The sequence below is a fragment of the Anser anser genome, assembly GCF_964211835.1.
Source record: "Anser anser genome assembly, chromosome: 11".
In the NCBI taxonomy this organism is placed as follows: domain Eukaryota; kingdom Metazoa; phylum Chordata; class Aves; order Anseriformes; family Anatidae; genus Anser; species Anser anser.
The window spans coordinates 5,179,201-5,194,911 of NC_139732.1; the positions used below are offsets into that span (position 1 = coordinate 5,179,201).

Here is a 15,711-nt window from a genome sequence, read left to right on the forward strand (position 1 = left end):
TCTCTAGTGCCCAGCTCTGCTCACCTTCATCAATTGAAATGCCATTTGTAATAAGCATGTCACAAAGCATTTCTGATTTATTTTAAAAAGGGCAATACAACTTTGTCAATTGTTCACTGTCCTTCAGTCAGGTTAATATACAAATCATCACCATCATGTAACAGAGCGGGGGCTACTTATTTTACAGGTTCCAATTTAGACAAAGCCTGAGGTCTACTACATTACCATGTATTTCATGTATGTACACCTATATTTGTCCATTTTTCCATTAGAATATACATACACATATAAACATATGTACATACAGAAATATCGTAGACCTTACAAACTCACATATATAGGTATTCAAACATATGTTTGTATCCATCTTTTCCACGAAAAAATATAAATTCATTATTTGAGTGCATCGGGAATAGGGAATCTTAGTACCTTAGTGCTTAGCTACTAAGATTATACACTAACATCTGTAACAGTTTCTCATGAATCACCAAATTGTGATTTTTTTAATTTTTTTTTTTAAACATGTTTACTTACCTAAATGGTTTCTACGTGATAGCTATTGTTCAACCTAATTAATATAAGAAAAGGAATCTAACCCAAAACTAGCTGCCTTTAGAATTTCTCAGTCAGTATGTTACTCAAAGATACTCCCACCCCCACCTTTTTTCCCCCCCCTTCAAAGGACAGGTAAAGACTTATGGTTGGGAAGGTTTATTCAAATAAAACTTAATGGAAACAGAACATAATGTTAGACTAAGTCACCTTCGGAAACAAAAGATGTTTTGTTAGATGTACATATGATCAATAAATCAGAATCTTGGACTGCAGAAGCACAACAGTGCGTAAATAGAAAGGTGGGTGTAAATGAGGAAAAGGCAGCTCAAATGATATACTCTTAAATTCGTGCCTAGACTGGATGTAGCTCCACAGTTTAATGTGCACACGGTTAAGTAACTAAGAAGTGGCAGAGAAACATAGAATCTTTTGAGACCTTTAGGGAACAGAGAGCCTGGTACATCAGCTACGAGATACAGAAAACGTTGAAAAAAGGGGAAGAAAAGAGAGGCAACGCTAAAAATACTATAGGGCGGGAACGTAACACGCTTGTGACTGTATACTGAACACGTTTCTAGTTACAGCAGCTGTATCCCACTGTCAACAGAGAAGATGCTTGCAGCATGCACAAAGCGGAGCACGAGAGCAATGGTAGGTTCTGCTCTGAGGAATCATTTACATCATTTGATAGTCTGATTGGTTGTGCAATGAAACTTCTTTCAGGCCCCATTACAGAAAGCCAAATTACAATGTAAATTGCCAACCATCACACCTTAACTTCCTTTTGACTTATGACAATCATTATTTCATCATTTTTGAAACAGAAAACTGAAAAAAAGATCAAGTCCGACAAACCATTTCTAATAAGGCATTTTCTTTAGCTCACTACACACAAAACCTGTACAATAAATGCCTACCTTTTGAAGTCTCTAAATACATGCTGACACAGCAAAGTGGGTAAATGCAGTGTTATTCTGGTAACACAAGATTTTGCCTCTTGGCTGCTAGATTGATGCAGAAAAAAATACTGGATTGAAAGTTATCAGAACTCAACTTAAATACTCCTTTGCAATGAAACTATGCTTCCTCCTTCCAATTACTGTATAACTACATTTAGAGAGGTATTTAGGCAGGTTTTTTTTTTTTTTGGAGGTGGTAGGGCATTATTCAACTTCCATCAGACTGCACTTCATAAGTAACATAGAATTTAAATTATATCAATTACTTATGCACGTTGTTTTAATAGTATATTGACTTCAGTATCCTCGAAAACTTTGTTCAACGAGAAAATAATTATTCATTGTCTTGTTTTAAATGAATGTTGGCAAGATGAAGAAAAAAATAATGCACTACTCAATTTCCTATCCACTGTTGCAACAGAAGGTGAATTAAATACTGAAGTCATAATTGTACTCAAATAGTTATTTCAAAATCATAGCTGTAAGTATTTCCATAACTGTCAGAAGAAACGTGGTTCCTCTATCAACATACACATGCTTACAGCATTCCTTTCTCTCCCTTAGGAAAATTAAAACACGTATCAACATTGTGACATGGGAAAATAAAAGCCACCTTAACACCTGCTTCAAAGCAAAAAAAATAACCCCTAGAAAGTTCATTCACACCTAATTTCTTTCATTAATATCACAAATCTCTTCACATTTATTTTCCCTTATCAAAACATTTCCAGCATGGATACAGCCATTGACAATCTGTACTAATCTTTTGTCAAGTTAGTTCCTTCAGACTTAATTACAGATGGGAATTTTTCCTTATCTTCTACATACAGAGATTCAAACCTCTGCAGCCAATTATCTTCTATTGCCAACATGGCAGCCTAAAACCTATTGTATCCAATTCTTACTTGAAAGTCCACAAAGCACTTTTTTTTTTTTAAACTTTCTTCCCTCCTCTTCTCTACAATTAAAGACTGCAGAAAGCTGACCTAGAAACCACACAATTCCCTCCGCAGTTTCATTTGAAAAGACTTCTACTCCTAGAAACAGCAAAGCAAGATAGCTGCTTTACTTTTCCCATACAAATCTCCTCCGTTTCTGCAGCTGAACAGATGACATAATATGACAGTCATTTTTCAACACAAAGGACATGGAACATTCCTTCTTTCATATTTGTGCATATTTTGCCTGTTTGAAATGTCTTCTGTGTTTCAGCCATGTTTTAAGCACTCCATAACTACGAGTCCTTGCATCAGATTTCTTCACGCTTCCCTTTTGCATGCTAATTAGAAGCAACTGAAAGACGTACCTATGCTCAGCCACAAAAAGGTCTAGAAAAATAATCCCTATAAAGTTCTATACAGGTGTCCCAATAAAGCCTAATCTGATAATCAAAAAAGGCATCTGTCTCCTCTAATGATTTTGAGAACATCAGCTCACATCAGCCAAGGAAACAGCACTGATGCCTTGAGAAAAGCATTTCTATGTGTTTCATGAAAATCTACATAGCAAGAGCTGTATCAAAATATGTCCCACCACTGAGGAGATGGTGGAAAGAAAAACCATTAAAGTGTCTCCCCTCTTTCACCCTGGATGGGCTTGTGTCATCTGCATTCACCTGTGAAGATAAAGACGATAGTGAGAATGCAGCTGTTCCGGAAGAGGGAGCAAGGTCCTCATACTCTAAGATACACTGGGTAGATAACTATCTTCTCTCTCATAAATGAAATGGTTGAGATCTTTTAGAATAACCAATTCCAAAGAAGTCAGCCTCTGAAAAGCCAGCATTGCCTTCAGTAGATGGTATTGATTGTTCCCCACCTCTCTATTCTTGTTGCCATACATGCTGTCCCTCTACATTCATTTGTATGCATTTCTTAAGTTCCTGCAGGCGTTCTCTCCCATTAAATTTATTAATGGAAAGATTGTTCCGCTATACCCTCATATTGATGCTTCCCCTATGAGTTTGATGATAGCTAGCAGAGCAGTGAATTACACAATTGGTGATGGAACTCTGAAACAATGGCAGCTCCCTGCTGCTGCAATCACTACACCAGCCAGTGCCTTCCATAACCTTGGCTGTACCAAAACCGCACAGTGTACCGCACTGTTAGAGTGCTGTGCATTCAATTTATTCACATTTTCAAAGTTTTAACTTTAACATCTGAACCATTCTTCTCTTCTTCGCAAAGACACCCCACGGCTTATTAAAACCCCATTAATTATGATAAATTTCTAAAATTATGATATATCACTTGGGCTCATTAACTACCTAACATAGAGATGAAAATATCCTACAAGAAGATTGCTTTCCACAGTGCCATCATTAAAAAAAGATCTGCTATATCTGCTTAATACTTATTAAGACACATTATTCAGAACATCAGCTTGGAAAATAGTTACAAAAAAACAACATATTTAAAATATTTTTAATTGCAAAAATGTAGTATTTATACACAAGTGTTTATATTTGTAAATATTAAAAGATATTACAAAAAATCTTTAAAAGGACTTACAAAACATGGTAAACATTTCACGGAAGAACCTAGACCATTCTTCAGGTTTCATTTTTACTTCATTTACTAATGATCTGTAAACTAATCCACAGTTGTTATATAAAGGACTAAGGAAAGCTAACTGTCCAGCAGAGATGTCTTTGAGTTAAAAGTGAGGAAATAGCTTTTCTAGAATTCTTTTAAGTAGCAGCAGTAGAGCAGGAGAATTGGACACATTCTAATACGATGTTGGACTTCATTTAAAAAGCTGTCATGCCCCCACGTCACAATTGTTGAAAATTAAAATGATGCAACAAGGCGACCATTTGGCAACGTTTAAAGACAGGCTCAGCCTCAACAATGTCATATATGAAGTATAATAAATTAATTCTTTATTAAGATAGATGTCACTGACACAGTAGTGTCAGCAGAATTAGGCCTGTAGTATTTTTTGGGTCACAAATTTCTTATCTTAGAGCACACACAAAAAGTATTTTTTGGACTACAAAACCAACCATTCCTGTTGTCCATAACATGACACACACATTGATTAGCCAGAACTAATTGAAAAAGTACTTTCTACTAGAAAAATAGTCTTTCACTAACCCTTGCAAACAGATGTTCGTGAAAGTTAGTTGCATTTACATATAAATTAAGATTTTCTTCTGTCCAAAAGCCTCCCAGAATTTTTCAGTTATAAATATTACAATCTGTTTCATCAATCTTTATACAATCATTTTTAATTAATTTAGAATTTCAGTACGTTCCTAAATTCTTTGTTTACACAAACTGTAAGCTAAATTGTACCTTCTGAACAAACTGCTTTAAGAAAAAAACCTGTGCATTAAAGGAAGTTTTGCTTGTTTCAGAAAAAAATCAAAACACAATCATGAAAAACAAAATACATCTGATAAAAATAGGTTTGATACTGGTACAATGCCTGAAAGAACGTAGATATATGTGAGTTAGACTGTACTGGAAAAGCCACAGTTGAATTTAGCTGAATTTATTAATAAAATATTCCTACATATTTCAAGATTTACAGGCAAATATATGTAACACCTTAAAAAATAACTTCATAATTCAACAAAAAAGAAACACAGGATATGAGTAGTTTAGAAAAATGAAACTCACCAAAATCCGCAAACACAGACTGCCCAACAATCACCACACCACTGGGTATTTCTTTGCTTTTTCCAGCTTTAGAGAAGTTCCCATCCTATCAAACAGAACAAAGATGATGGAGAAACTGAACTGCATATCAAGTGATAAAGCTTGACTTTCAAACCAAAGAAAATACATATCAATAAAGAAGAGCTTAAATAGGTAAGAGAAAGCTCAACTATGGAAAACTGCACTGCTTGGATACTGGAATTGAGTTTTTGCATTTCTAATTCTTTGTGGAATCCTATGGATATCCAATAGTAACATTCTTCAGATAGAGTTGTCCACGCTTTTTTTTTTTTTGCATGTTATTAGAAACAGACTGAGTTTTCAGCACCAAAATCTAAATCATTAATTACTTTGAATACTAATGTGTATTTATGCACTGACACGTAATTTTATAGATAATATTTAAAAACACACATGCTTCTGATTTTCCTTCTACTAAGGAAATAATGATTTTACATTATGTCTGGTTCAGGTCTTGTTTTAATTGTCTATTATTAAAATCCTGACCCGCAGAAAGTAATATTCTAATATTTCCATCAGAAAGACAGAAGAGTGCTGGATTCTTGTTTATTATAAAATTGGATAACAACTGGACCAAAACCCATTTAAAATTTAAAGTTTTTGTAACCAAGTAAAATAATTCAAGGCCCACTTTTGTAGTCACTGCAATCAGTTCATGAAGTGACACAGATGCAACTATATATACCTAAGTTATAAAAAAAAAAATGAAGAAAGTCAGCAATCCGTTAACTGACTTTTAGCCTGTGGACTTTATGAACAAAAAGTAACACGGCCTTGGTTTGTTCTCCAGCTACCACCTTTCTCATTCTTGCACTCAGAATTCTTATACATACACATGTTGAAAGAAAGGGGGATCATCAGATACCACTGATGGGAGAAATCCTCAGGTGGCTATAGTGAACGTGTCACAAGATGCCCTCAGTGATGAGCTGTCTGCAGTATGACCTACCCAACTTGATCTATGCCAAGTTTGGCAGCTACTCGTTTCGTTATCTTACCTTTCCCTAAGCTACTTGATGGTGGTTCTTATTCACTTCCTTCTCAGTAATTCCACGTAAAAGCACATGTAGAATTCCCTTCCCCCGGCAGCTCTTCCACCTTGCACTTGGCTCAAGCAGGGTCACCAGAGCTGGTTTCCCAGGACCATGCACAGGTGGCTTTTGACTATGTTCACATGGAGACTCCACAATCTGAGCCACTTGTATCAATGCTCAGTCACCCACCCACAAAAAAAACCAAAAAGTCTCTTAAGTTCAAAGAGAACTCAGCAATTTCTACTATAACAAAAAAGTAAACTTAATGCACAGGTGTGAATACTCTTAACTACAGTAATTTAGGATAGCATGTAGTCTAAGGGATGCATTTAGTTTCAAATCAACTAATATCATTAGTTGTTATTAACAATGAGGTTCTTAAATAAATAATCATTTGACCTGTTTCTGCCCAACCTTGAGTTACACTTGTGATATTTGGTTAACATAGGACTTGGAATTTTCTCAGCTGTAACTTGTGTACATAGTCAAATGGCTAGGAGTGAGATTTTGAACCTCTGTCCCAAAACATGGAATCACAGTTCTAAGAAAGCTTAAAAAAATAAATCTTTGAGACTACAAAATTAGAAAAATCTTATCATTCATTTCTTCATAAACCATCGTGCTAAGTGTCAGTAGATTGCTACAACAGCTGATGACACAGCAGGAGTCCTGCTAATGCATGCAAAGTAAATCTGGTTGGTTACCTTTGCAGTCATGTTAAAAAAACCTGCAGAGAAATGTATGCTGACTAAAAGATTTCCTTCAATTCGGTTCAACTCATTCCTAACACCGGGCAGGTCAGACAACCTTTAATGTTTTGTTTGTTTGATGTTTCTGCATTTTAACAGAATGGTTATTTGAGTCTTCTCTCTTACCTTATTTACCCACGTCTCAAACTGAATGTTGCGTGGATTTGACGTAGTAAGGAACAAATCTGTGAGGGAAGAAAAAACAAGAGAAATAAAACATTTAACTGAAGAACATTTTTAAGCATAAAGAAATAGGCTTCAAACTTAAAAAAAATATAATGATGTGTACTTTTTCTTAAGTCAAAATTAAAAATGAAAACCTAATAACAGCCTTTTATTACATCCTTTTATTTTGGATACATAAGTAACATATATGCTATTGACAGGAAGAGAAAAAGATGGAGAAACGTTTCAGGCTTCCTTTACACAAAATTCTTTTAAACATGAAAAAAGTACAAAAGAGTGCTTCAGAAAATTTATCTGATGATGCCTACTTAAAGAGGAGCTTATTCAGGAGAAGGGGAAGAAAGAAGTTTGTAAGGGGCATCAAAAAAAGAAAAAAGCCTGAGGGAGGAAAAAAAAAGGATGATCTCTAGTGTACTGAAGATTTTAAGAAAATCACCCTTTAAAATTTAAGCACTTGATTTCTTTTCCATTGTCCTCCTTCTTTGCTTTCTAGTTTAAAATATCACTATTTGAGTTAGAACACAACCGTTATTCTGTGGGCAGAAAAAAATGAATTAAAGAAAAAAGAATATCAATGCCATACCCTGAGGTGTTTTACTGAATAAGCAGGTGGACTGCTGTACAGGGAATTTCAAATGGCACAACAAGGGGTACTGTCTTCCAGGAAAAAGGAAAAAAAACAGAACCTGCATATCAAATAAAAAAACCAACAAAATGGAAACAAAAGATTTTGCTTACAGGTTCCCCCTCCCTGATGGAAGTTATGTTAATTCTGTTCCCCTGAATACTTGAAATAGCAATTTCCTTTAGAGCACTCATGTGAAAAGCCTTATCATGATAATGTGCTTCATTGGAATGAATTTTATTGCTGCTTAAGCATTTCTTGAAGAGAGTGTCAGAAGACATAGAAACGGTCTGAAAATACCAGGGATGTAACTTAAAAAGCATTTATAAGCTCTGAATTTTGAACTTGCATGTAGAAGGAAGATTAAACAATACTGCTGATTACCACTGGATATAAAACAAAAAAAAAAATTAAAATCTAATACATTTGTGTGTGGGGAAGGGGTTGTTAACAAAAGAAAACACCACAGAAGAATGGAAGCTTCTATTTTTTTTTTCCAAGACTTAAATGATCCAATAGGTATTTCAAGCAGGGTTGTAGTACATTCATGCTGTAATCTGCACTGCAATTTGTTATGGACTACGTCACATACAGAGTATGCCACAACAGGCTCTTTCAATATTATATTTAAGTACACAGCAAATGACCAATATTTGATTAGCAAATATAATAGATTGCCTAACCTTTTGCAGACATTTTGGTTGGCACTGTGCCTGTTTTTTTCCCAAAACATCTCTGACTCAGTTTCCGGCACTGCAGCTCTGGCCTCTCACCTTTAATTGCTAAGCCAGTCCTCTCCCTGCCCAGTCCTCTGTGCAAGGAGAGATCCTGGGGACCATTAACACAGCATTCCTGCTGGTAATGCTATGCTTATATGTTTTGTGACTTTCCCGGAATTAGACAAAATAGCACAGCTGCTAATACAAGCCATAATTCACCTAATACTATTCTGCTAGAAATCTAGCTCTGAATAGTTGGTTATTACTAGGTTAAATAAATCCATCAAGTTTTTATGCAACACAGTTATGCTTCTATGGTAGAAAACACCACAAAAGGCAGATATGAGTTATGCTGGGAATATTACAAAGTCCTTAGCTCTTTAAATCGTTTACAGTTAAAACCTTAAGTTCATTAAAAATAAGAAGAGCAAAAATCAAACAGCATTCTCTCTTAACTAATTTAACATGCGATGGAGTTTTATTTATTAATTATTCTTAGTTTTAAAATCTATATTAATGCAGCATGCCATGCCAACTTCTTAGTAACAAAAAATATTTCCTTCAACGGGTAAATGCAGCGTCACCTATCCTTAAAACAGAAGAGAGAAATAGATAAATTGATGTTCTTCACATATTAATGGGAAGTCACATAAACATTACTAGGAATTAAAGTATTCATAAGCAGAAATATATCTTGTTTTCATTTGAGCTTTACAGAGTAAACGTATTAGTTACAGCTCCTCAGAAAATATAATGGCCATGTTTGACACAAGAGACATTCCTTATTGTTCAGCCCAGACAGAACTACAACAGGTCACAGAAAGCCAGGCACTCAACAGGGACTGGGCAACAAGGACAGCCCAGTGAACTGCAAAGCTATCAATCCTGACCTCCAGCAACAGCCACTACCCGCTCACTCAAGTACTAGGGAGTTATGTGGAACAGGGCATGAAAGGGTACTCTATATTACTTTGTAAGAACATGCAACAACAACAGAAAAAGAAGTGATTTGCAGTGCATTTTTCTTATGCATTAAAAAAATCCCGTTTGTCCCCTCATCCTCAGTCAGGAGCAGATTATGCTAGTTTTCCTCTGCATCCCCCCCCCCCCCCCCCCGTGATTTCATAAGTATATAGAAATATTCAGAAATAATTGCACAGGGACCAGACATAATAGAGAAGGACAAGAAGCAACAGGCACAAAATCTCAGATGTTAGGACCAGATTCAATAGCTTTAAAATAAACATTAAACAAGGGTGGGGGGGGACCACAGTAGCTGGTTTGTCACACGATAAACGCACGGAGTGCATTTAGCTATCTGCAGTGTAGGAGGAATAAATCAAGACACTAAATGTAACTCAAACTACAAAGAGGTAATAGAAAGACAGTAATTTAAAATGTCTCAAGTATTTACTTTGCTCAGAAGTGGAGGTGTTTACGGATTTAAAATCTTTGTTCAGACACTGAACAAACCAGGTATTTTAGTATGAATGCTTGTTTCATGGTTTGAGAGTAAGAAAACCGAGCTATGTTTTCAATAACTGCAGATTTCTATGGTTTGCAAGAGATCAGTATCAGTGCTGAGCATCACCTACTACAGTGGCTTTAAGATGAGGAAGTTCAGCAACATGCCTTTTTCACACTGAACTTCCTCCCACTGCTCAAGCAACCCTCAATCTCTTGGAAGCCAGTAAATTACTTTTGCCCTTTGTTCCTCTGCTACACCCCTCTGTCCCTCCTTGTCCCTAACTTGTTGTTTATGTGCTACACGGCCAATTGAGCCGTCACACCAAAGCAGCTCAGGCCTACTGTAATATTACACCACGCTGGTAAATTGCAAAGGCAGCCAAAAATAGACTATCTTCCATAAATAGTATAGATGAGCTAATGCCACGCTGCTTCTAAGGTAAAGCAACAAGCCGTGATTTCCCACATTCCCATATTCCCCATATTTCCCAATTTAATACAGCTATAGGAAAGCTTCCTGTAGTTCTAGAACTAGCTGAACCAATTCACCTGCTATGTTAATGCCAATTGTCCCCCTTAAACCAGCTTACAAACTACATGTTTCAAATTCTCATGCATGTTTTTGTGATTAAATCCTTTGGCACTGGAGTAAAATGAAACTTCAGTATTTAAAAGTAGCTTTCTACTTGGAACAAGAATATCATAGATATCAAAGCATGCATAAGAAGAACATTTCTTTGTGACAAAAGTAGCGTAAAATACCTCAATGTTATTTAGATACTTCAAATAACAATTTACAAATTTGTATAGTTTAGAATTGCAAATGTTTTCTTCAAGTCTGTAGGAAAGAAACCAAGCCTTAGAAAAACCCAGTCCTGCTTGGTACAGTACTTTAGATCAGATGATTTCCAAAGGTTACTTCCAACCTAACTTATTTTAAGATTCTGACTTTATTATATATGCTTTCGGTTGTTAGGAACAAGAACTCGTGAGATGGGGGGTCCATTAAGAATGTGTGATATTTATAAATATATTTTTCTATACAGCCATAGCAAGTAATCTTGGCAAGCATCTCCTTCCCAAAGGAGTGTCTGTAGCAGGTGTCTTTCACAACTGCTACTACAGATTTCCTTAGCCTATCATTACCACCTTCTTTAATATAGGAGGGCTGCAGGAGAATATATGGAACCAACAAATGCATTAAGATACGTACTCAGTACTCGGATGACATGACAATGAAGGGATACACAGTTCATTTCTACACTTTATATTTTAAGACACTAATTATCTTGAAAACAGCAACAATTTTGCTTCTAGCAAAGCCATGAAAACTCAGCACCTCTTTCCTACAAGGGATGCATCTCGTATTACAAATGCTACGGAAATGTCACTTTAAAGATATGCTGCCCCACTGCCTTTTGGAAGCAGTTGTGGCCACAGTTTCAGCTGAAGAAAACAAAACCATTTGCACATAGATCTGTAAGTTCTGTAAGCACAGATACAGTATTAAGTACTGGACCATATGCTCTGTTCAAATGCTTATGAACTTAATGGCAGCACAATGTGAGATATTTATAACCTAAGGTTATAAAATGAAATAAACTTGAGCTCAAGAATCTTTATCATTTACAGAATATAAAAGTGATTCTTCAGATAATTTCACTAAACCATACATATATAAATGGATACCAAAAACAGTAGGCATGTAGGTATAACCCTCAGACTGTTATAGATTCTAGAGATACACACTGAAAATGATCCAGAGGAAGAAAAAAAAAAAAACTCAGTTTGGCCACTCTCCTACTGCCACTGCCAGAGAAAGAACACTGGGTCAATTGCATGGACCACTAGACTAAGCCTGCAAGGGCACTTCTTCATTTGTGACATGATGTAGAAAAGATGAGTAAAATCCTTAATAACTGGGATGGTGGAATGTCCTCGTATCAGATTTCCCAAAATTTAATGCTTACAGCCTAATTGAATGGCTAGAACTATGAAAAAGCATCATCATCAGGCAGGAAACGTTTCTCTTGAACAAATGCAAAGTGACGTGTGTCACATATAAATGTTCTGTTATTTTTGATTTAGCAGGCAATGGTTAACAAAAACAACACAAGTAATGGGAAAATTCGTAAACCCAGTTCAACACCCTAGAAATAAGAAAAAAATCACGGAGGTTACCCAGCATTTTAATCCATGAGACTGAAAACCAAATCTAAATATATACTAAATACATAATACAGAAGACGTCTGACACAGGCTATGACATAAAATCACACTATCATTTTACTCACAGCCTCACTTTCCCTTAAAGGTGATTTGGTGAGGAAATTTGGCTATTCTTTAATTTAATTGGCTTAGTAATAAAATGCTGCTATCCAATCCCTAGTACTACTAATCAAGAGTAAATACATATACCAAACACTGAATTCAGCATTCATTCTTACTAAAAAAAAAAAAAAAAAAAGAGCTAGGTCACTATGAAAAATAAAAATTTGGCCCAAATTGCCAAATTCTAAACCAGCTCTACCCCCACTTCAGTTTGTGCAAGTGGCTCAGCAAGTATAACTGAAGGTTAGAAAAAGATCAACACAGAGCTAGAGAGCTTGGAAGACTTCAGCCCAACTGGAAAAATTCAGACAAGCTTACTAAAGCAGATAGTATTCCAAACCCTACTTCCAAACATTAATTTTACTTATTAGCACCACTAAGAAATTACAACAAAGCCAAACTATACAGAATTTGCTTCAAGTTCACTTTTAATTAACCTTGTCCTTTTCCTTCACTTTTGAGTGTTATAAAAAACAGTACTATTTATAGATAGAGTGTTCATTTCACTAATAACTGATTTGACCTTTCTGTTTAATGTCAGAGGCCTTTACTTCAAAATTAAAACCTCCAGCAACTATAGTTATCTTCAGAAACCACCAGGGCATAAGCAATATTCTTAAGTTATAGCTTGATTTCACATTTCCTTCAGAACCTTCAGTTAATAAAGAAAAAAGCCCTTACTTTTAAGTGCTATCAAAATGCATGAATAGCAGTCTGAGCTTTCTCCTTACAAAACAAGGTGTTAACCAATTAGAATGTGCACGTGTGCATGCCAACCATGTCTGAAAGATTTTTCATTTATGTGGAGGACTAGTTGTGTCAGTGCACATCTCTAATATGTGCAACATTTAACTAGAAGTCACTTGTGGATATGATCATCTATCTGCTTGTATGTATCGGCATATAAAATAATGTAATGAACTAGAAGTCCTTGCTGTAAATTCAATTTGAAAATAGACAATATCACTGCATTACAGCTTTTTTTAGTCCCTACACACATTTCAATTATGCACAAACCTAACTTTATACAAAAATACTATATACAGCCAGTCTTATTTCTTTACTACAAGGAAATAGCAAGCCAAACCTTACTATTGGATACATTTTGTGCCTCTATTCATAAGTTGTTCCACTCAAGTACAGCAACCTTTTATCACTTGTTATTCAGATTTGTCTGGTCAAGTTGGCATTAGCAGTATACTAGATAACATGTAATACATCTACTGCCTACCTGAAATAATTTAGCTTTTACAATACATTTAAAAAGTACAACCACCAACACTAAAGAATTTACAAATTAGTTGTTGTGGATTTGTGTTGCTAGTCACATGAAATAGTAGTTACAGGAACCACTTCCAGCCACTTCATCCTCCAAAAAATCTAAGCAAAACCAAAAGCACTTTGTGTGTTCTGAACAAGCTAATTTGTGTTTACAAATCTTTATGAAGTATGGTTATAATAAAGGAGATTTTGGATTCCTATCCAATGTGCTCTAGGTGACCCTGCTTGGCAGGGAGGCTAGACCTGATGATCTCCAGAGGTCCCTTCCAACCTTAACAAGTCTGTGTGATTCTGTGATTATTTCTGCTTTTCAATTTTCATCTTTTTTTTTTTTCAAATGCAATAAATGTTTACCAGAACAGCAAATAAGGAAGACGATAAACAATTATAAACAATATAATTAAGCATTTAAATCCCTTTTCATTATTAAGAATGACTACAGAAAAAAACATATGTACAAATTTAAAAGCATCTTTTAAATAGAAAAGTTCTAAATTAGTTTTATGCCAAACGGTTATGCACGTGAATATGCAGGCCACGTTGGACTATTCCTCTGGTTTTTAGCACTCACACACGAGTCTTCTGACAGAAAATTTTTATTTTTATAATAAAACCAACAATGTTGTTTCAAGCAATGGAAAATGACCACATTCAGCATTATTTTCAGAACACATTTTCATGTTCCATGCTTCCCTACCCAACAAAATACTGAGGCAGAACCAGTTTACTTTTCATCTATTTGCAACTGATTACCATAAAAATATCGTATTATCAGTATATAATGAAAACCTTCAAAAGGAATAGCCTTTGAGATATTTCATTATAGCAATTTTAATAACTGCTAAGCAGATAGTAGAGGTGATAGGAATCTTTTAGAAGGATTAGGCAAAACAAGTTAAAATGGCTGTTTCTTTTCTCTAGATATCCTTACTTATCCTTTAATACTATTCATGATGTAAGCTATGATTAAGAAAAGCAGCAATGGCAGAAGCAGACCAATCCCAGCAGAATCAAGAGAATTACACAGCTAGTAAAATAAACAACTCTGAGCTCATCTTATGAAAGGTTCACAATACCATGTGAAGTAATCGAGATAACCAATTTGGGAATAGAAGCAATAGTTAAAAATGCAACAATTTATAGACACGTTTGTTGAGAATGAGATTTCCCATGTATCTTTTATAATACATTTTTTGACTCCATTATTTGCTGTAAACTCTCAGGTGAGCTTTGTTATCTGAGCTTTAAACATGTAGGGAATTAAAGTCTGTTTAAGGAATGAAACAGTGACCAGGTATTACTGAGTATTTATTTTGGGAAAGAGCAAAATGAAAAAGAACAATTTGACTTCAAATGAAGACAGAAGATTTGTGTATATACACACACTTCTATTTTAAAATACGTCTCAAGCTAAGTTTTAAAAGGCCAGATAGTTTGTTTACAAACATAATGAGCCTGTTTATTTTGACAGAGAATAAACACAGATCTACTACATAAAATAAGCTTTTATGATAATATTATAGTCAGAGAGGTTACCAGCTTCCATCAAAAGGCAACCCAAAATTAAAGTACAACTCAATGAGAGTCTGACATCAAGCATTAGTGTATTCAGAATCAAACAATTACAAAACAATTACAAACAGATTACAACAGAAAAAAACACCTGTGGATTGAGTGATTGGTTTTCAAGAAGAAAAAACATCTACATTTATGGGTTTAAACTAAGTGGGAATCAAAGAGAAAACACATTGTAAGTGTTCTGGGACATTAGGTTTCTAGATTCCTAAAGCAAAACAACATATGAAAATTAACCATGAAAATTAACCAGTAAAGAGACTAGCAATTAGCTTACAGCAAGCTGTTTCTGACTAATGATTTTTCCACTTTATTCTTCCCAAAATCAAATTTATGAATTTTCCTTCATTGTCTGCAAACAGTTCCAGAAATATCTGCAATTATACACACCATGTGCTAGTATTCAAGACAAGACAGGTTGCAAAAGCAGTATTTCCAAAACTTTCAAATCACATAACCCAATAAGGAACAAAATATTTAATACATTAGATATTTTTTCATAGCACTCAATGATACATCTGTCACTATGAAAAAAGTGACAGTA

General features: G+C 35.1%; 2 protein-coding genes across 4 annotated transcripts in view; one reads left to right on the forward strand and one right to left on the reverse strand.

Moving 5' to 3' along the window:
* Positions 1-15,711, forward strand: part of LOC310905659 (uncharacterized protein) — a gene marked incomplete at its 5' end in the record, with an annotated part of 135,646 nt that overhangs the window by 110,080 nt on the left and 9,855 nt on the right. The gene's annotated exons all lie outside the window — the stretch shown is intronic.
* ITFG1 (integrin alpha FG-GAP repeat containing 1) overlaps positions 1-15,711 on the reverse strand; it is a 73,223-nt gene that overhangs the window by 44,399 nt on the left and 13,113 nt on the right. For both annotated transcript variants that reach the window (XR_014589191.1, XM_083852222.1), the window contains exons 7-8: positions 7,110-7,168; positions 5,141-5,225 (exon numbers count right to left, since the gene is read on the reverse strand). Coding sequence is in view for 1 of the 2 variants with exons in the window: in XM_083852222.1 (XP_083708348.1) it covers positions 5,141-5,225; positions 7,110-7,168 (144 nt within the window). In the remaining variant the exon portion in view is untranslated. The remainder of the gene's footprint in view (positions 1-5,140; positions 5,226-7,109; positions 7,169-15,711) is intronic.